The sequence below is a fragment of the Solea solea genome, chromosome 8 (assembly GCF_958295425.1).
Source record: "Solea solea chromosome 8, fSolSol10.1, whole genome shotgun sequence".
Lineage (NCBI taxonomy): Eukaryota > Metazoa > Chordata > Actinopteri > Pleuronectiformes > Soleidae > Solea > Solea solea.
This window is the reverse complement of record NC_081141.1, coordinates 23,940,161-23,963,109: the sequence shown is the minus strand read 5'-3', so window position 1 is coordinate 23,963,109 and position 22,949 is coordinate 23,940,161. Positions and strand designations below refer to the sequence as shown.

General features: G+C 40.3%; 1 protein-coding gene across 7 annotated transcripts in view; it reads right to left on the bottom strand.

Annotated features, from left to right (window-relative positions):
• mctp1a (multiple C2 domains, transmembrane 1a) overlaps window positions 1-22,949 on the bottom strand; it is a 165,803-nt gene that overhangs the window by 95,411 nt on the left and 47,443 nt on the right. For all 7 annotated transcript variants that reach the window (XR_009241129.1, XM_058636127.1, XM_058636128.1 and 4 more), the window contains exons 2-4: window positions 17,748-17,868; window positions 982-1,124; window positions 455-534 (exon numbers count right to left, since the gene is read on the bottom strand). Coding sequence is in view for 6 of the 7 variants with exons in the window: in XM_058636127.1 (XP_058492110.1) it covers window positions 455-534; window positions 982-1,124; window positions 17,748-17,868 (344 nt within the window). In the remaining variant the exon portion in view is untranslated. The remainder of the gene's footprint in view (window positions 1-454; window positions 535-981; window positions 1,125-17,747; window positions 17,869-22,949) is intronic.

The following is a 22,949-nucleotide window of genomic DNA, read 5'->3' as shown; positions in this document are numbered from 1 at the left end:
CCCAGCATAAGCATAAGGTGAACACACTGGATGTTCTTATATTAATATTACAGTTTCTACACACCAATACATCACTTACAACAAAACAAAAATCATATTTTGACAAGTAATATGAGGAAACAGCACAGGTACAAATAATTCTACTGATGGAATCAGTTAAGTTTTGTTTTTGCAGGCGTGAGGTGAGTTATCAAAAAATGCCACTAGAGGGCGACAATATACTGCATTTAATCAAAATGACTGCATCACCTGTGACCTCTAAAACTATCATTTTTAACCATGTACATATTGAGCTGGTGTTTTCGATTTGATGTCTCGATGAACTTATCTTGAATCTTGAAGAAAAGATGCTTCAAGAGGAGACTGAGTCAAGACATAAAGGGATTTTTAATCCAGATTAGGGCCATACGATTGTTGTTATACAAGATGTGTAAAGTGAAAAAGATAAAGAGACCTGTGATGTTCCAGTGATTCCAGGTAGAGATACGCAGAGCCCATGAAATCATCCTGAAGTCCAAAGTCATAGTCAAAAACCTGCAAAAAACAACATTAGCTATTTCATGAAAATATTATGATATTATGATCACAAATAAGAACTCCATGACATGGAAATGCAGTAGAAGTGGATTCCTCCTTGTCAAAAACAATGGATTGGTATAGGAGAGGAAATATATACACAATGGAAAATCTGACACATCGCCGGAAGAAAAGTGGGAAAATGGCTTTTTAACAATGACAAAGACCAGGGACAGCAATAAAAGATTTATATAAAGACACTCTGAGAGAAGGAGAACTGCTTTGAGTGTTTCTGTAAGAATGGGGATATGAAAACTACCGATAAAAATCACAAATTATCACAAATAATCACAAATTATGTGTCATTAACATTGTCTGTGCCTTGTTTTCACACTGAGTTGTTGTCCTTCAAGTCACGGAGTAAAAATGTAAAGAAAACTGTTTAAATAACAAGAGAAGAATTACCTTCACATAGAGAGGGTCCTTCAGGGTTTCCACGTGTAGGGTGACTCGCTCGTCCCACACCGGGTTCAGGTTCTTGTGGATGGTCTTACTTCTAAACACCTCCTTCCCTGCAATCTTAAACTTCACATAAGGGTCACTGGTCCCTGCAGGAGAAGAGCACAGACACAGACAAACGCTGATGATTGATGTCTTTTCACAGCAGCCACTTTGACACGGAATTCATCGTAAGCTAATGACATTTATCTTGTGTTTCTAATGACACTAATTAAGAGGCCACTGTGTTCAGGTGTGGGGCTTTAATTAGTGATGAGTGACACCTGTGTTAACCTAACGATCTCATGTCAAAACGGTCTAAATCAGAGGTCATGACCCGCCAATTAACATCATTATCATGAGTCATTTCTGTCTATATTTTCTTCATTTTCAAAATCATTTTGCATCACAAATACTTTTTGATTTTTTATTGTAAACTATATATCATTTTATATCAAAACAATACTTTTACGTATGGAAAATTCAGTTAGAGTTATTGCAACATAATGATGCAATGACTTTTTCAACTTTTTTTTTCTTTTTTCAGACTTTTCTCCATGCTACTGTCGCAGGGTATGTCACATGACTCTTGCTCTTGAAGGTCATGTGATGACCAGTACTGAGCTTGAACTCAAGCCCCATACTGCCTCAGTTTGCCCACTAGGTGGTGCCATTGATTTACCTTTGATTTACCTTTTAACGGTGGACTTGATTACAATGTAAAACATGCATTAATAAATAACAGAAGAATAAATAAATGAATGAATAAACATTAATTTGCCTTCCATGCTTTGGAATAACTGTGCCTAAAACGTGCAAAAAATATGTCTTACAAATCCTTGATAAGATAAGATAAGATGGAGGATAAAGCAGTAGAAGATGAGTCTCAATCTCAAAAAGTAATATTCACCATTCATCATGATGACAAGAGGAAATCTTTTTGTTCTAAATTTCATATCTTTATTCTATTACCAGGACAAATGGGCACATATTCTTCTGCCCACTCAGTGTCTGCCATCTTATTCCATCATATTCCATTTCTGTCTTAATGTTGCTGTAGATCAGTGGTTCCCAAACTTTTTATACCCAAGCATCTTCTTAGAATACTGTGGTGTAAATAAGTCGAGCAAAGTCAGCAACAGACTTTTCACAGGAGGCAGATTTATTCCCAATAAGATCATTTACTCTCTCATCATCCTCCTCTTCCTCACATAATACTTCACACGTTGGTATACACACATATATATATATATATATATATATATATATATATACATACATATATATACATATATATATATATATATACATACATATATACATATATATATATATACATATATATATACATATATATATATATATACATATATATATACATATATATATATATATATATATATATATATATATACTGCAGTCAAAATGCCTCAGCTCCTCCCTGATCACATACCCTGGTATATACAGTGGAACAGTATTTCTGAATTTACTCCAAGTACCACCAGAGGGCACTCACGTAACACTGGTTGTAGACCTTATTTTTGGCAGGAACATGCAAGTAGATGTTTGCCATTATTATTTTTTTCTGAGAGACTTCCGGTTTGGCATTTCCGGGTCAGCAGTTACACAAGGTTACTACAATACAATAAAAAGTGACTCACTTATGTAAAATTGTGGCATATGAAAAGAAATGAACGTCATGTTTCGATAAAACATACTCGTGTAATAAAAGGTATATAAGAAAAGTAAACAACCAAACACACTCCAGAGATATCATAGATCATGTTCTCTGTTTAGCAGCTGTGTAGCTGTTTTCTTTATTATCATTATCATTATCATTATCATTATTATTATTATTGTTATTATTGTCATTATTGTTATTATAGACACATCTACAGCACATCCACAACAGACAACATGATGATGGTTGATGAAAGAAAACAACAAGATTAGCGATGTTAATCAGAGACCGTAAACCGCCTAAATGTCATGATACTAACACTTTGTTTTATTTCAAGTTTTGGACTTTTATTTATCTAAATGTGGTTTGTTTGTTGTTTCATGTCACGTTTCAGTCCTGTCTGTTGCGTGGTTTTGTTTTAATGCTCTGGTTTTTAGTTTTTTTTTGCCTGAAACCAGATCCAAAAAATGGGTTTCGTACAAAATAAAGACTGAAGACCACGTGCTTTAATGTGGCAGCAGCAGCAGCTAAATGTGAAACTCGCCAGCTGGGAAAAGACGTCCTTATCTTTACATTTAAACAACCCCAGGATCTCTAACACACACCAGCAGAGCTGGAGGAATCACACAGACACTCTTGCTGTGCACGCCGCAGTGCACTTGACATATCGCTGCAGCAAGGGACCGGGTGACAGAAGACGACAAAAGAAGGGAGTGAGAAAAGAGGCAACGAGGGATGGCATGACTGTGAGGTGTAACAGATACACGGTAAATACCAGAGACAATGCAGAAGGCATGCGTGAAATAATTGGGATAGGAAACGATTCCCATGAGATGAAATATGCTGTATCACGTACGGAGATGAGATAATAATAGATGGTAATAAGTGGTGGCTGCATCAGGGAGGCAAAAGCAGCCAATCTTCTAAACTGCAGCGGTTCTCTCCCTCTCTCCCCGAGTCCCATGGGGTCGATATTCCCCAGACACACATCACCAACTCGGAGTGTGTGCATCCCACAGTGCCAGCTTTATGGTGCCATAAACACACTCAGCCAGAAAAGAAATGAAATGAAAAAGGTGGTTGCTGTAAGTGGGGGGTGGCTGAATATGAGTCAGCAGGTGCACAGAACCCGCGAGTGATTGAGGGATTTCCTTGGACATAAAAGACAGCATGAATGAAATTTATATTTTATGCTTTTTTTGTTATATATACCACAGTTATGTAAAGTCCATAAAGAAAAGGACGAAAATGAATGTGCGTCTGCTGGGCGGAGAGGTCATGAAACACAAGACGTTTAGGGGGATGAATAGCGGTTGATGCAAGCGGCTGAAACCGGTCTGGTGTTCAAAGCAGTGGGGTTTGATGGATTGGTGGCGTCTGGATGTGTGTGTGTCCACCTCGTGGGCAGAAGGCTGTGAAATGGAAGTGCTGGGTAAACAGAAAACGGGTGCCACAGACTGATAAAGTGGAAAAGTTAGGTAGGGCGCAGCTGCCAAGACGTAAAGAGGATAAGATTTGTGGGCATGGGCACACAGAAGACCAGTCTGTGTATACAGTAGTGAGTTACAGTGAAGACCTGCAGGGTTCTGAGTACCAATAAATGTGATTGGTCATTTTCCTGACTGACGGGACGATTGACTCCATACTGCCCCCCACGATTTGCAGTGGTATTGCTCAATTTTGTCCCATTTGAATATTTCAACTCAAAATCGCATTACAAGTTATCATGGCATTGTTTCAGAAATTGAGGATAAAAGTGGAGCTGCTGTATGTGGTTACCCGGCGCGCTACGACACTCTTACTGCTACTAATCTTAGATTCTGAGTCACTACAGCTACTGTATGATTGATGGCGAAAAGGAATATCCACTCCTCCTCTCATCTCTATGTATGTGCAATTTGTCGCAGCAGTCCGTCACACGACCAAGATACAGAGACAAACAATCATTCACACTCACATTAACTAACACTCTTCTGCATATTTAGAGTCTTTAAATAACCTAATCCCAATCTGTACAGTATGTTTTTAGACTGTGAAAGGAAGAGAGAACCCACACACACACACACACACAGGGATATCATGCTAAAGCTAAGGCCCTCGACTGATGTGGGAATAAAACTGTTTACCGTATTCTAGTGAGGTGACACCTCATCACCATGTGGACCCTGTCCCCTTCCAAAATAGGGTAAGCAATAAGAGGAACAAGCTCATTTCTTCTGTGGTACAATAGAATAAAACAGCTTTTATCTTGCTATATTATTATTTTCATTGTTTGTCTTTCTACTGCTGTAGGAAAAAAATGTTTTCTTGTAAAACTACAATGACAATAAAGCCTATTCTATTAAATTCTATTCTATTCTATTCATGTTTTTCAAGTTCTGCCACTAGGTGTCTCTCAATGAAAACAATAAGAAAAGACCTGTGTATTTGTGCTTTAGGGGAATAACAGTGATGAAATCCATTAGTGACAAATACACACAATTAAATGTAAAAAACAAAAATAAAGTAGTATCAAACATTTCTTCCCTCACTTTGATGTTTCATGGGGTGATTGCTGAGGATGGTCCATTAGTGGAGAATAGAGATGCAGATTTCTAGAAATATTAATGCAGAAATGCAGTCTCAAACACACAAGCTCCCTTTGAAGGAGAGAAGTAAGGGGGCCAGGCTGTGTTACCGACATAAAATATTACCATAAAAGACATAGTAAAACCTTCTTCTCCTCCTTCCTGCTTCAACAGGCTGGTGGGTGGACAGCAGGTGAACGAGGGGAATTAGACAAACACGCAATGAGACACTGAGTGGTTAAATAGAGGCGTTGAAGTATTCATTCTCTGTGATTCCATTGACACCCTCCACTAAATACCATACTCGCATGCAGCAGAGAGTAAAATGAAACGTGTTTATAAGAGGACCCATGTGGCACACTCAGCTGGTGAATGTGCCTGAGGTGTGGCACACAGGCAGACCTAAAAGCCCCTGATAGACTTGTATTTGATAGCCGCTCTCAGTCTTCCTGTCAGGAGGCTGAAAACATTATCGATGACACATCTAACACCTAATGGGTAACAGCCATAAAACTACGGCTCACTGTCTGCCCGCCTGCCAGTGGGCCAGGCTGCCAGACACCGTAAGTTGGAAAACATTACTCTTTATCCAAATGTAAACAAAAGCCCACAATCACAAAACCTATTGTCACAATTTTTCACTGGTAAATGGAGACATAAAAAAGACAACAACACTATAGAACTCCAGACATTACTGACTCAGTCTCTATAAACCTCCATGTTGGCAACTTAAGATGCAGCAGAAATGAACGGGACCAGTGATGGATTCAAACCTGTCATTGTCGCAAAACTTCAACTTTCTGGTGAACTTCTCGTTTACAAAAGCCTGGAGCGTTGAAGGGTGAGTGTGGTAATAGCGTAACATTGGCATTATCATGTATTGTATGATGAAAATATGTCGTCTGTGGATAATGGGGGCGGGACTAGATAAGCTTTTGCTTCTCCTGCTTTCCCTTTCGGTTATGTGTTTTGTGTGAACTACACTAAGATGATGTGTGATGATGAGTGATCTAACTGACATGACCGAAATAAACATATAAAAATAAAAAAAAATAAAAAATTAGCAACGGGCAGCTAACCCTTATCCCCCAAAGTCTGTATGAGAGGAAACCAGAGAACCCGGAGAAACCCCATGCACACACGGGGAACAGTGCAGCATTTTTATTCCAACTCGCCTGCCTAACACCAGACTGAGTCTGGAAAGGGTGTAGTCACCTCCCACTTCCAGGAGGCGTGACCAATGGACGTAGAAATCGACATATTAATAACTGTGTACGCCAATATCGTATATTATCCTGTCCCTATAGCAGACCATCAAAGTTCAAAAACAATCGTTTTCTGCTTACGGAGACATAGTTGGACATCACATGGTAAAATGTTCTGTTCTGTTATACTATGTTTGGAACGAGATGTTCCAAAGAACACCGTGATTGCACAGAATGCAAATATTCATATTCATATTTTGCTGAAGCATGAGCTAACAATGTGCACACACTTGGGATGTAGTGTGTCCATATGTATCGCTGAGTCATTCCTACTTTGCACACATTGCCTTACAATGTTTGTCTTAACTGTGCAGTAGCTCTCGCTCTCTCTCTCGCTCTCTCTTTTTTCATGCACTTGACAAAATGAAATTGTGCACCATGTTTGCTAAGTTTGAAGACTCATCACCTTTTGCAGCTCTCCCTCCGTCCTTCCCTCATCTGACCATTTTCCTTTTCACTCCGCGCCTTTCCAAATTACATTTCATTATAAAGCCTCATCACACCCACTTCCAGTTGATTTCTTTTGTGCCAAAGAGAGAAAACGATACACATCTACATATTCTCTGTGCATCCAGCATCAGGAAGCACAGTTTGCCTCAGTGTCGCTTCAAAAGTGGTGGAGCAGTGGGCACGTCATTTAAAAATCATAAGCTGCTCCAGTGTGTTGCTGTTGTTTGACGTATATGAAAACAACAATAATATGTGAATATACAAATTTATTATCAAAAACCTTTGAAAATGCTATTGCTATTTATTTGGCAAATAAACTGAATTCACCTTTTTATACCCACATATGAGCTGGCTCAGTGGGCTTCTGTGAGAAGTCAAAAAATTAATCACGCATAACATTCAACCACGAAAAATTATTTTTTTTTAAAAGGCTGCATCTTTGGGGACTCTGCTTCTGCTCTGACTGCATCTTTCGTGCACACTACCTGGGTGCAAAAGCATTTTAGCTGGGTATATTTATTTTTGGGATGTAACAATGTTTGTTACACAGTTCTGTAAAAGAAGGATAAAAGACGTGTTCTGTATCACTCTTTGTTCCTTATTTTTTGATATTCAAGTCAATGTAAAACCATGACAGAAAAAGCACAGATTAGTCCACTAATGAAGATTGTGTGATTTGTATGATGGAAAATAAAATCCTCCTCCTTTAAAAGTCATCATTTGGTTGATAGAAAGTTACATACATAGAAATTCTATTGTAAAACAGCAAAAATGCATTTTTTTTTTACTCTACTGTGAAAAATGTGTAGTTGCTACAATCTGCCTTAAAATCATTTTATACTATATAGAATGGGATTTTTCCATTAAGAATTAAACAAAGGCATTTTTCCGAGTTTTTGTGAACAATAGAGCATTTCTTAAGCCCATAAACCACAAGGTTTACCTTATTATTAAACCAATATTTCCTCCGTATTCAGCCTGGAGGCTCTTCGAAATGCCAATATCAGCGCACAAATGACATCCCGATGAACGCATTTTACTGTATATTCAGGCCTGAGAGGACAAAATAAGGCTGCCCTGTTCAGTTATTACATAACAGTCATTATGGGGGCGTGCTGACAATTCAAAACAGTTAATTAAAGTCCAATGCTTTCATTTAAATGCCAGCGCAGAGCTGGGATTAACTAACAGTCAGAGGGCATATGCAAATGTGTCTCCTCGTGCAGCAGACGCACTTTGCACCTGTCTGTGCGTATGTGCAAATATGAGATATTAAGTGCAGGATACACTCGTGTCATTTTTCACAAAAGACGCCTCCTCTTCTGCAGATAGTTCTTGTAAATGTGTGCTGAGGAAATGAAAGTGCTGCAGTTTAATGGCACAATGTTCAGGTAAGGTCACGTCCAAATTTAGGAATACTCGGTCTGCCCCGCTGTGTTGGTCAAGTCCTTTTTTACTTGGATAATAAAAAGGTGCTTGCTACTGAATGCAAGGTGAAAGATAATGATCAAATACGGTGTGAGGGCTGTAAATCCTTCAAAAAAACTCCTACTTTCTGTCACACTGACACGTTAATTACTCTACTTCCCTCCATCATCATCATAAATCTGCAGATACTCATTACACATTTATGATCAATATCTTTCTGTGTCAGCGCAGGCCAGACAAAGGGTCCTGAATTATTAAATGATAATATATCAGTATCTAATTACATTTCTTTAAAGGACAGAGTTATATGATGGTCTAAAAATAAGTGTCATACTTATTACCTCTCTGCTTTGGATATTACAGTAGTCAAATTAAAGTAGGAAGAGAATGCTCTAAAAATACAATAACCAGTACATTCCACATTTCTGATCAGTGAAATGTGGTCGAACCTCATGATCGTCACCCCTGCTGATAACATTTTGGCAAATCACGATAAATATGGATGAAGAACCACCTGCTGATATAATACCGATGATGAATCCATCACTAATGCAAGTCTGTTTTTGTTTACAACTGAAAAAAAAATAAATGCACCAAATGTCAGAATGTGCCCGAAGACTCACTTTTCACCCCCGTAAATTTAAGACGAGTCACGGCACAGTGAATCCACTGAAGCAAAAAAACCTCTCTCGTTCTCTGTTTCTATCCTATAAATAATGGATGGGAAATAGTTTGAATAGCAATGTGTATATTTCTACAGTTAACCCTGAGTTAACTGTAGAAATACAGTGAACTAAGTATGGATCTGTGCCACAGTATTATTCCCTGTAGGAGTGGGAATAATACACAAATCCTTATATAGACATCTTAGAGGTGTGTGTTAATAGGTCACATCTTCAGGCTTTGTGCAATTGTGCAGAAGTCACAAACTACGAGCCAAGCTAACATTAAACTTTAAACGTTTTTGCTTCTTTAGATTCACTGCATCACTGATGTCCAGTGCAGAAGGTTGACCTGTCAAAGAAGGACATGGAGGAGGGCTCACTGAAGCTTGAAATGAGATAAGAACGACACGACAGAGGAGTAAAGTGTTGTAAAAGCGCTCCATAAAACCCTCAGTCGTGCTCCAGCTGCAAAACCTTCAACTGCCTCACGCTCGGCTTGTGTGTGACTGTGCATCTGTGTCTGAGTCCATAAACGGCCTATATAGTATGTGCAGTGTCAGAACTGACTAATGTTTTCAAGCTCTGGGGTCTCCCATTACCCAGAATGCAATCTGCTCGAGCAGACGCATTGGTAGATGCTGCAAAAACAAGACGCTCCATCACTGGGACGCTGGCAGATGGGACGAGAGCGTGCGATATTACAATTCTCCATAATCACACACATAAGCCTCTGCCTCTTTCTGGTTTTTTTCCCCCCCCACTGACACTGATCCTAAATTCTGTGTGTAATTAACATGCAGAGTGTGAGCTCACGCTTAACACAGCCGCGCTGAATGAGCAGAAACAAAGGTGACGCCGACATCTGCGCAGCGTGGGGGAGAATAACACCAGAGGTGAGAGAGAGGGAGAAAAACAAAGAGACAACATCAGCCGTCAGAGTTGGTTCATCCTCTCACAGCTTCCACGTTCTGAGAAACTGTTGTGCGCCAAAAAGAGGATAATTAGTCTCTCACTGTAGTCTCGCTGTACTTTGCGGAATGAGAACTTGTTATCATAACAAGAGTCATTTAAATATATGCCTGCAAACACACATATGGTATAACGAAGGCAAAATATGCAAGAGCATGAAAATAACACACTAAAACGCTTAGTCATTACTTTTACACTTAGTAGTCAATTGTTCTTATAGAAGAATAAAATGATGAATAAAATGATTTGTTAAAATTATGAGGTCTATGTTCTTCCACCTGCAGTGGAATTACAGCAGTATTAAGTTATGTGGTTTAAAAGCATAAAATACACAAACTACACGTTGGAAGCACTTTAAAACCCTCTATATTGATATCGGCAAAGATCAGGGGTGTCAAACTCAATTACAGAGGGGCACCAACATTAAAACCTGTGTCAGACGAGGTCAAATATCAGAAAAGTCCGAACAAATGAAGCTTATAGATTAAATCAAGAAAGAAATCAGAGATCAAATTTGAAAAGAAAAATGTGCCAATCCTAAAATCTATTGATTTAACCCATGGAACAGCCTAAATATCAAACATTAGACTACTGTTTTTAAACTTACATACACATCAGCAGTATATTAATGCAACGTCCATCCGTCTTTTTTGACTTCCTCTGCTGTGTCGTAGTCGCATGTACAGTATCTTAGCTAATTATCTGCTTTACTCAATCATTTTTACTAGACATCTTAGAACCCCCCCCCCCCCCCCTGGTTCCGGCTCTGTGTTTTCAAAGTCCTCACTTCACTTGTTTGTAGTTCTTTTACGGGCGATATAAAACATATTATATGATCTTGCTTAAGTAGATTTCATACCAGCAAATTACTTTTGATACTTCAGTACAGTAAATGTCATATACTTTAAGACTTTTACTTAAGTAATATTATAAAAAAAGTGACTTCAACTTCTACCAAAGTCATTTTCTGGTAAGATCCTAAGGTACTTTATACAAGACTGCCTGTGGCATAGATTCACACGTACAATTACCAAGAATTAACCTTCACATTGACCAGATACGTTTTCTAAGAAAGCTTAACAATCTACACAAAATCCATTTGTTATTCTCTCTAAATCTTCACTAGGAAACTGGACCTGCTCAAGGCCTCTTAGATGAGATGTGAAACATCGTCAGCTTACCCCGATCAAGTTGAGTTGCCTGCAGCTATGACCTGAGGACGACTCTGAACACTTCCCAGATATTTACCTCTCCAGCAACAACACATCATGAAAGATTCAGGATGCTCAGATACATCCTCTTCCGCAACAGTGCTGCTGCAAGAGGGTATATGACAGGCCTCACCTTGTGCTTCCTAACCCTCGGGGAACTTTGGGTAGAGAAAGAGGACGGTGTGTTTTCATCTGACATCATCTACAAAAGCAACAGAGCTTCCTCTTGGCAGCTCATCATTATGTGACAGCTATGACAGGGTTTAGCCTCTGGGGACACAGCAGGCCTTTACAGCCGGTGGGATAAAGTGAAATTCAAAGTATGTTTTCCTCTTGGGCAGAATTTACTTGTCCAGAAAAATAAACAACCAACTAAAACTTTTTAAATGTGCCATATGGCCATCACTACAGCTTCTACTTGTGACAACATTTGAAGCATAACTAAACCCCTAAAACCACTTTTTTCCAGTGAAACCCACAGTGTAACCGTTTAGTGTAAAGCAGGGGTCTCAAACTCAATGAGTATTTAGTTTGGTCAAGAGGGGGCAGGTCAAATAAAAGATTTCCCTACCAGACCACTCTGCCTGCACTGCTCCCCACTCTCCCTCCCTCCCTCCCTCCTCTGCCTCACTCAGCTCTCAGCCCACTTCTTGGCATTTTTCAAAATCACCCCACAAGACATTCTTTAATGTATATTTCCCTGCCATATGGAGACAGGCAGGATTACATAGGAAACCACATCATTAGTGCAGACGTGTGGTCTGTACACACGGAACTTCAACACAACAACTCTGAAACGCATACATTAAATACCTGATGTCTACACTGTTCGTCCATTTCCACATTTCCACTCTTGTATATTTGTTATCCGGGTCAAAGCATGTCACATGACATCACATCTCTCTCTGGGTGAAGAACAGAGCGTGTCAGCAGAATGATGCAAAGGCATGTCCACCCTCACACACTTCAGCTGACAGCACATGCCCATTCAGCACAAATGGTGCAATAGGCTGAAATTCTGAAATGCTCATGTCATTTAAAGTATATATACGTTTATAATAACATAGTCATAATAAGTCAAATCAAATGTGGAAAAATACGTTTACTTTATCATTGACACAGACGCCATCCTGTTCAGACTAATCTAACTTAATATAATGTGGGGTTTGGTGCTGATAGTTTCTGTTGAAGTAAAAAATAAAAGATGATTCTTCTGTTACTTCTGGAATTACTATTTGATTTTCTCAAGAGTTGCTTTCATCTCTTCAATTTGTGCACATTTTGTGATACAGATACATCCTTTGAGCACTGCTCCATTTGAGTTTCATCCCTTGTACTTATTATTTCACTTAACCACAAAAAAAGAAGCCTCCTTTCATCACATAAGGAACGTCAGTGATGGGAAATCAAGGGAAGACAACGAGACAGTGTGGAATATGAGGCCTTTCGTCTCTCCTTTCCTCTTGTGTGTGTGTGTGTGTGTGTGTGTGTGTGGGTGCTACTACTAGCACTAATAGTAGCAACATCCCTGAAGCCCGAACAGCTAGAAACGTTGATGACGAAATGAGCGATGAATCCACCTCATCGACACATTCAGGTAATTAGCTACCTAACTAACTTTTTATTTACTATTCTTAAATCTTCTTAATAAATAACTGAAATTGAGAAGTGTAGACTTTGTTTTACAACTAAGGCACCGTTACCGAAATAAGGTTCCGTTTGGCACTGGTACCGAATTCCAGACACCGATACCGGTACCGTATCGGTTCAATTATGAACGTTACCCAACCCTAGTTTTAACGATGGTGATAATGGAGTTACTTCAAGAGCTCAATATCTTCTCAGGTGGTACTACTAGTACTAGTCTGCGTTAGTCGTCTTCCCATAGTTGGCTGCTCTACAACTGTACTCCCTATAGGGAGACATCTGTTGATGGAGTAAAACAAAAATACCCAAGAACGTGCACTAAAGACGACACAAAAACAACAGTAACAAAGCAGGAAATAAACATATAAACATGACAAACTATCAGTGAATAAGAAGAAGCAGCACAGGCTGTGGTACAGTGAAAAAGGACAGACTGCAGTGCGTTGTTGATGATATTATTCTGCCTCCGTATAGAGGTATCTGAGAACCCCTAATCTAGACTATATGAGTTGTATGTTATCATACATGATATACATAATTACATAGTATAACCCATTTAACCCTGGATTTATTTTGATTTTATGGCTGTAGAATTGTCAAAAATGTCACAAACACTGGTGAACCTTGTCTGTGATTGGACGGTTGTCCTGAGGGCCACCGCAATGACAAGTATATGAGCGCAAAGCCCTATTTATCTGCTCCAGCTCATCTTCTATCCCTTTATCCTCCAAATGAGGGCTGCGGGGGATGTTGACATAGGGCAAAAGGCCGGGTCACATCCTGGACAGGTCACCAGTCCATAGTTTTTGATTTTTCTAGATATCACAAACGGTCTTGGAGGTACGATAATGAGAAGTGTGTGTGTCTGTTTGTCTGTGATAAAGTCTATGTGTGTTCATTCCTATAATCTCAGCAGATGAGCAGATTTTTTCTTTTCTTTCTTAGTATCAAAGTCTTTGTTATTTCCCAGCAGTTATTTTTTGTGGTGAATGTTTCCGTAAACAGCGTGAACTCTTCTTGGTGTGACTCATTTTGATGCCACAGGGTGTTGATACGCTACTTTCACTTTTCGTTTCTTTTCCATCTTCTCTGGGCGTGAAAATGTGACTTGGGTGAATTTACATATGCTTTGTTGTAGTTGTCGTTGTTTTTTGAAAGAAAAAAAAAAGATTCTGCCTCCAAATGTTTTGCAGATAAAAGTGGAGACTGTGTGTTCCATTTATAATTCATGTCAGGGCTTTTAGTAGATCAATACTTGGCAGAATTAAATTGCTCCTCCCAGCGAACTACTTTCATTTCGCAATCAAGCTCCTCTCTTCGTACCTGTCAAGGGAGACTAAATACTGATTGGTGAATGGAAACTCTCACCAATCACATGTCAGCCTTCTGCAACTTGAAAACTCGAGATCTACAGGGTTTGGCTGAATGTAATATTTCTTCTACGTCTATATTTCCTGTCCTTTCCATAATGAGCTGTTAGGATGTGCTCTCGACAGGACAGGTGCGCTCTGGGCCTGACTGCTCATTATCCCGGTGGACGGGTACTCGCAGCCGAGAAAGCAGACCGGCTTATTTGGACCAGTCGTCATCGTGACTGCTTCAGCCATTAGTGAGACCTCTGCATCCATCACTAGTCCAACCACTGCCTGAAGGTACTCGTTTGTTTATGTTGGCTGGTTTTTCCCACTATGCCAGACATAATTGCCTCCTTGTGTACACTTAAACACTGCTTAAATACAATATACAGTAGGGCAGGAGCCGTGTTCTAGCAGCTTCCACAGAGAGCAGGAGGAAATCTGTCCGGCACTTATAAAGTCAAATGAGTCCCGCAATCTTGTTTGTTGGACCCTTTTTGATTTGTTTGGTGTGTGTTTGGTTTTTAATTAGTTTTGTTTTTTACCAAATCGCCTAAAGGCCTCATCCACATGGAAACAGTTGCTTCATTACACGATCGCTCTAGTTCTCGCTCTTTTTCAAATTCCATAAACATGGCATTGGTTCAAGCGATGGCTTCATACACACGAAACCCACACCAGCGTACATATGCCAGGTTTGACATACTGTTCCAAGCTGAAATAAAACAACATTTTGGCGCATTCTCACATTGTTGTATGTACGCAATCTTGTTTGTCTGCTTTTGCTTTGTTTGGTTTATGTTTTATCTTATGTTTTTATGTCCGATGTACACTATATGGACAAAAGATTTGAATGCAATCTGTTGAGTATTGAATTCCCCTTATCTCCAGTGAAGGACAATCTTAACGCTTCAGCATACAGAGACATTTTGGGACAATGACAACTGTGTGAGGAAGGTCCTTCTCTATTCCAACATTCTGACTGTGCACAAAGCAGCGACTATAAAGGCATTGTTTGACTTTGATAAGTTTGGTATGGAAGAAGTTGAGCGGCCCGCACACAGAGCCCTGACCCTTAACCTGATCAAGGGATGAACTGGAACACAAATTGTGAGCCAGGTTTTCTTGTCCAATATCATTGCCTCACTTCATAAATGCTCTACAGAATAAATGGACACAAATTCACATAAAAGCATTTGTATATGTAATTGAATACGTCATCACAATCTCCGTATCTAAATAACTTTGTCTATATAGTGTACGTTGTATTTTTTTTTTTGTTTTTTTCCTAAAACACCAGGATGGTGTGGACGACGAGGTAAGAACACATTAGTGTTTATGGAGCCTCTTACTTTCTGGTGTTTTCCTCTTTTGTCTAATGACCATCGCGTGTGTTCCAGTAGTTGCACTTCCAGCTCCACTCCCGTCGCGCTGTGACCGCAGCCGTGCCCTGATAAGTTACACCTGTTCCCCATCATCCAATGCCAGATCATCTCGTCAGTGACCTACCGGCGTGTTCCCTATCGTGGTCCTGCAGTCTGTACTGCATGACCTTTGCTGTTCTCTGACTCTCTGCCCTTTAGGTCTGTGGGTACCTTTGCCTCGTGTGACTGCCCTTTTGTGCACTGAATACAGAACAATTCATTTAATATGGATTTTTGTGCCATGTCCTAAACTTGGGTCCACAAAGCATAATTCAACCTCATCCACTGTAAACTTAATATTGAAAGCCTGTTTTTGGATTTGGATTTTAGTGTTGTTGTGTCGTCTTTACACGCAACAAATAAAGACAAAGATAAATAAAATGCCTTGATTTCAGTGCATCTCCTACTGGGTAGGTTAAAAAAGAAAGATTAAGCCAGGAAACACACAAAAGCAGCGAGGAGGTCACACAGCATCATCTCACACACACACAGCCTGCATGGGCTCAGGATGTGGCAACGTTCCACCTTAAACCGGAGGCTGGATTTGTGTCCCATGGCTCGACGCACAGGAAATGTAGCGCATCATTCCTTGTTATTCTGTCTCACTTCACGCATTGACAAATGGAGCGAGCCGAGCTGCGAGAACAAGATGTGTGACTTTATAAAAGTGCAATGAGATGAGAGAGGAGACAGAGGCGAGAAAAAAATATCTGAGGTGAAAACAGAGAGGAGGAAGTAAATTACAGGGGGAAAAAACAAGGCAAAAACAAGTGTGTGGGTGTGTTTTTCCGCAGTGTTCTTACATATAATAAAACGACATATGAGGAAGTTTTACATGTTTTAAAGGAACATTGACATTATTTAGCAGAGATATTGATGAAAGTGTCAAATAGAATCGCAATCTGAACCCAGATCAGCACTAAAATGACTAATTTCCCCCCTGAGGCCAGAAACTACATGCTGAGAAATGTCTCTCTCAGCTCACACACAGACAAATGTGACCAAAAACACAACTTCCTTGGTGAAGGTTTGTAACAAACTGAGCGGAGCACAGGAAAATGAAGTGCACACTCTGAACCTGGGCTCTCAATCTCAAATGACCTGGGGGTCACTGAGCATCTAGACTGGCCAGTAGGGGGCCGGTCAAGTGGAAAAAGCAACTGTTTACTCGGGTTGGGCAACAGGAGCTTAAATTATATAACAATATACCAACATGATATTGCAACAACAATATTGGTGACAATATCTCACCAACATATTGTTTTATTTTTTTAATTCTTTTTTATATGTATTTTATTACCGTGTGTGAGCGTTTCTGTCTTTTATTCATTACTCTCAGGGTATCTGCACATTTGTTTAGAACTTTTAAGACTTTTTTTAAGACCTCAAAAAGGAAGAACTAAGAGCATTACTGGGGGGGAAAAGAAGTGTCACGTACCGCGACACGACGACTGGTAGCAGCAAACGACTATCGGCAGTTTGTGAAGCACTTATGCTTATCAGAGTTCATATGAGAGTTCAGTGCTTTGCAGCCCATAATCCAGAGCCTGAAGTTTTTGCCACAAAGTTCACACCGTGCCTCGTACACGTCGTCACGTTTCGTTAAATTTTGCTCAAAGTTCTCCAGCGTTCTTCGTCTTCGTTTAAATGACGACCAGGGTCACAGTGACAAACGGCACACGCACACTAACAAACACATAACTATGTCCACGAGTCGGGATATGAAATAAAAACATTAAACCAATACGTTCATTCTGCCTGGAGAAATGTAATGCCTCACCTCATGAAATTCCAGACTTTAAAAGACATAAGACCTTAAATATGAATAATTCAATTTATGGCATTTTAAGACTTTTCAAGGATCCTGTATTCTGCACCGCACTTTAGTCCACAGTGGTTGTTTTTAAAGTGCTTTACAAATAATTGGAAAATTTCAACAATATAAATTTAATTAAAATTTCACAAAAAAAACATGACTCATTATAAGTTGGTTTTGAGGGCCATATGAAATCGATTGGAGGGCCACAAGTTTGAGACTGCGAGGAGAAGGAAACCGCAATTAACCTCCTACCTGTCCGATCTCGGATGGCCAGGTTGTTCCCTTTCTTTAGGACGATGTCCAGCTGGTACATGGCTGGACTTGGAGGACGAGGTGGGGGATCTGCATTACTGGGACCCACTATGCTGATGCCCTGTGTGGAGAGAGAGAGAGAAGTGACACGGGTTAGTTTATCCAGTCCAGAACATTTCTAGTGTTTTTATCCAATCCAACTTTATTCATAAAGCACTTTAAAAGCTAAAGCAAAGTGCTGTACATCAGAGATAAATAGAATAAATAAAATATAGATATATAATACCTAGAGGACCTAAAAATAATAAATCTTCTGTCTTACAGATAATAAGACAGATAGATAGGCTCTGTCCCAATCAGTGACAGAAATCTTTCTTTGGCACGGCTGCAGCAATAAAATACGATACATTTAAGACTCGAGACACTTTCAAACTCGCAAAATAAAAACAGTAAAATAGGAAACACGGTTAAAAAACAACAACAGATAAAGTCGTGTGCAGTGTGATATTGCAGAGGGAATAAAGGGCTTTTAGCAAACGCTTTTACGGGCCAGTGGGACTTTATAGCGTCTGCCTGATGGCAGTAACTAAAAGCAGTGATGGAGGCGGTGACATGGGTCCTCTGAGATCAGGAAAGTTCAAGTCGTACAATCGCAACAATAAAAACTGGTCAAATCAACAGCTCGTTCAGGGTCAAAAGCCAACGTGGGAGCGTTTGTGTAGGGGTGGGCGGAGACAAGAAGCAAGTCTGTCCTTTTTAAGCGTAACAAACCCGCTGCTGCTTCTCCTTATTCACTGATAGTTATTTTGTTTTACACTATAGGAAGCACTAAGAGAGGATTAAGATCAGATTGAAAAGAGTAAACAGTGAAAAAGCTAATGTTTGGTCCTGAAACATGAAACAAGTGTCCTGGAGTGTGACATCGAGCATGACCTCCATGGCTCTGTGTCTTTCCTCTGGTCATTTACAAGTCAACTCTGTGGTCAGCGAGCACTACATGGTTCCCCACGGAGCCCAAGGCTCGGCAGAAAACCACACGATGACTCGGACTGTGCGCTGACATGCAGTGAATCTTACTCTCGCTCCATCTCCCGCCTTCACTTCTCTCCTCCCCATTAGACGGTCCATGCGTGGGCTTTTCCTGTCGTGTCTCCCCTGCTATCGCACTCTGACACGCAGCTAAGAATAACCCGCGAAAGAGCAGAAAAATGCCGGTGGGACACGGGGAGGCTACCATCAAACTATCAAGGCTGGCATCAGAGCAACTCCCACGAGACACGAGCAGAATGTCCTCTCAGCAAACGGAGGGAAGAAGAAAAGCTACATGAGGAAGACTCCTTATTAACACGATGCACACTTTCTGTCTGGAATAATGTCACTCAGATCTAACGCAAAGACGGAGGAGATTTGATGTTTCACATCTGAATTTTGACTGGCTTTTCCTTTTCTTTCTCACAAAGGTGGAAACTGCATTAGAAATAAAAGTGTATTACCTCAAATTATTACTAATTGTTACTGCCAAGACCTCACATGGATTCAGATATGATTACTCTTATGTCACGTGGCCACACCACAGACCATGGTGAAGTGAACCTAGAGGCAATATATTTTTTTCCATTTTCACCAACTAATTAAACGCACAAACTACTCCTTTTTAGAAAATCCTATATGGGAAATTTTGAAATGATGTCACAAATCAAAGTTCACTAGGCTTGAAGAAAAAAAAAGAGAAACAAAATGTCTATTTTGTAAATTCTGCACAATGTGATTTAAAATGAATCATAACCTTGACTCAACAACACATAAAGACATAAAAAAACACACATTTTTTTATGTTCCGTGCCGGATCCGTGGCGTGTGAGCACTAAGGGTTAATCTGAGCGTAGCCTTAATCCTCTTCCTTGGATGTTGTTCTTTACTCCTGAGTGACAGCCATGAAACTGAGGCCACAGGTTAATAACGGTGAGTTTAATCCCACTGAGGTCCACACAGTCTCGTTACACTAGAGCAATTATCTGGCACGTCCCACACAAACGACTCTGATGAACATGGATCTTAACGACGTCTTTATTTCTACACATGAGGAAACCCAGAGACGCAAATTACTACTAATGAACTAGAATTCACAGTTGAAGTCATTTGTGTTATGGATTTTATTGAACTAGAAACACACAAGGAAAGAAAATACATAAAGTGATGTATTATTACGATTTTGGATGGATTTTTCAACTCCGTTGAAAAAATGATAATGATAATTGTTATGGCAAGGTGATAAAGTGCAAGAATAATACATTTATTCCAGAATGTGGACAGATCATGGCTCTTCCGTACAGAGCATAACTCAAGACTACAACTGCTGGGAGGAAAATGTGCTGCTGTGTAACGTTAACAACTTCCCAATCTCAGTGGGGAAAAAAGAAACCGCAGAACAATTACGTTTCCCAGCACCAGCTGTCAAACAGGAGATGGGAGGAAAGAGAGAAAATAAGGAAAATTGAAATGCTGGAACTGAAATGATTCTGTTTGGTGCACCAATTAAAGAAAAATATCGGAAAAGAAAACAAATGTGAACATTCAGGGCAGACGGAATAAAAGTGATGTGATTGGATAAAAGCTATCAGTGCATGTAACTGTAATTGAACTGTGTGTTTCTATGAATCATGATGAGCAAACACTGGCGCAGACAAAAAAGCCAGTTTTTTCTGCTTCTGTTGCACACAAAGTAAACCCTTCATTCTTCACGTTTGTTGGCACACACAAGAGATGCACATAGCGTTACAGGGACCAGAGGATTTAAAATGGATTAGCGGAAAACACCAGCTGTACGAGGAAGCGACAGGAGACGCGACGAGATCTTTGAAGTCCTAAAGAACAAAAGCTGACAAACACATCTGCACACAACTGTACAGGAAGGACAAAACAAGCAGACAGAGAGTGTCCAATGTCCACACACACGTCCAATAAAAGTGACATTTTCCCTGCTCTAAGACGGACACTGTCGTTGACTGAGGTCGGCGGGATTAAGAGGCATGTCTGAAACCATCAGGAAACGAGAAACTCTGACGACTCAATTTTCCCTCTAACAACTGCAGTGCAGCTATTTCCAAACTTTGATATCTGAAAATCCTCTCGTGAGGTCATGATCACATGAAAACAATAATATATGTGGGAATTATTCATCCTAGTCTCATGTGTCATGAGTGAGGATTTTCAGATTTCAAAGCGGGCGCCGACACTCTTCAGTTTGTGAACGGCTGATCTGAAACTTAAGGAAATGAATCCCTGTTCTCTGAAACATGAAAGAGAATGATTGATATGTGGACCAAACGTTGTCATTTCAGTTGAGGTGAAGTTACTGGAGCTTCCCCGGTTGCTCTCCTCTCGCAGCGTCGGCGCACACGTACACAAGGGCGTAGGTGCGAGGTGCGAGCGTATTTTTACGAGCAGAAACGTCGCAGTGAGTCACAGAGGAGACGGGAGAGAGAGAGAGAGCAGTGCCACAAGTGTCACCCACAAATCTGGTAAAGAAACCTACTCCCTTGGTTATGTTGCCAGACTCTTACAACAATAATCTGAGGCATTTTATCTGGCAAAAACAAGCACTTTTTATGGAGATAACTCAGACTGGCTGCTGCCCGAGGCGCTCCACTGGGCCAACTACACACCCCACATTTATAAACATAGAGCCAGGTTCTCCTTTAACCGCCAATTCACGCCGGATAAGAAATCTCAGTAAAACCACCACAAGTGGGAGGGGTCAATCGAATTGCCCACCGCCGCCACCTCCTGTTGTCACGTGCGTACATGTGTGACGTAGCTTCCTGATATCACAACATCAACATGGTGCCGACAAAAGCTAAAGCACGAAACTGGAGCAGGGAGGAAAGGCTGCGTTTGATTTCAGTTTGGGGTTCAGTGTGCGACCACTTTGGAAAGAGATGTCTTCGCCTAAAGCGTTCAGAAGTCCCCCGTGCGTTCGTCATTTGCCAAAAACACCCGAGGCTTTGCCGCGGACTTGTCTGACCACCTGCTACGAAATTGAATGCTTCTTCATGCTTGAAAATACAGGATATGACGGATTATTAACACACAGATTTCCTGCTGGTCTATTCGCATGGGATTATTATCACCTGGGGTCAATTTTCCAGAGCCTTTTTTTACCCAATGTTACCCAAAATAGTCCAAATAGGGCTTTCGAGATGACGAGTAGATGGTGTAGCTTTTTCACGATTTGTAAGTGGCTGGCTGTGTTTCCGTGGAGACAAACACGACAAATAGCATCAGCAGCACAATGTGCTGTAAACACAAGAGAAGAGAAGACATCTCCAAATGGCACCGAGCCAGTGAGATCCAACCACCGGAGCACTTAACATTTACATTGAATAATCCCTGGTGAATTACGCTGGAGAGCGTCCGCGGGGTTTGGACACGAGCCTGCAGCATTTTACAGAAAAGCCTTTAGACTTTAGAATCTCCCTGGAATCCATTCAAAATATGAATCAATAACAATTTCCCTTTTCCATTAACTACATACTAGTGTGTGTGTGTGTGTGTGTGTGTGTGTGTGTACAGTAGAGGGGATGATGGAAAGGGGAATTTGACTCTTCATCAATAAATAAGAGTGATGATGATGTATTGTGTATGGCACTCCTGTAAAGACAGTAGATACTCAATAGGATATTCCACAGCAGCCAAACTCCCACCTGACACAATGTTTACTATCTGCTGCTCACAGTTGAAGCAGGAGGAGGAGGAAGAGGAGGAGGAGGAGGATTAGCAGCACATTATGAGGATATAGCACATCATGGCTTTAGTTCCGCTCTGAGACAGATTACAAAGGCTCACTTTTCTATTGACTGGACCAAATCTGTAACACCAGTGTTGTATTATTATTATTAATAATTGTTGCCTTGACGTTAAGTTTAACTTCCTTAATATGAATTAATTTACCTGCTTTAAAACCGCTAAAAGGGATGTTAAAATCCTATATACATTACTTACAGTGAATGGGAAAAACAAATCTGTTGCCTTTTAACACACGGCACAGATCCGACCCACAGGTGCACTCTTGGTAAATCGCAGCGGGAATAATAGACAACTCCTTATATGGACATCCTGGGGGTGTGTGTGTGTTTATAGGGCACGTCTTCAGGCTTTACAAAACGCAGTTTTTCGTCATCGTATGTGTTGTTGAGTCAAAGT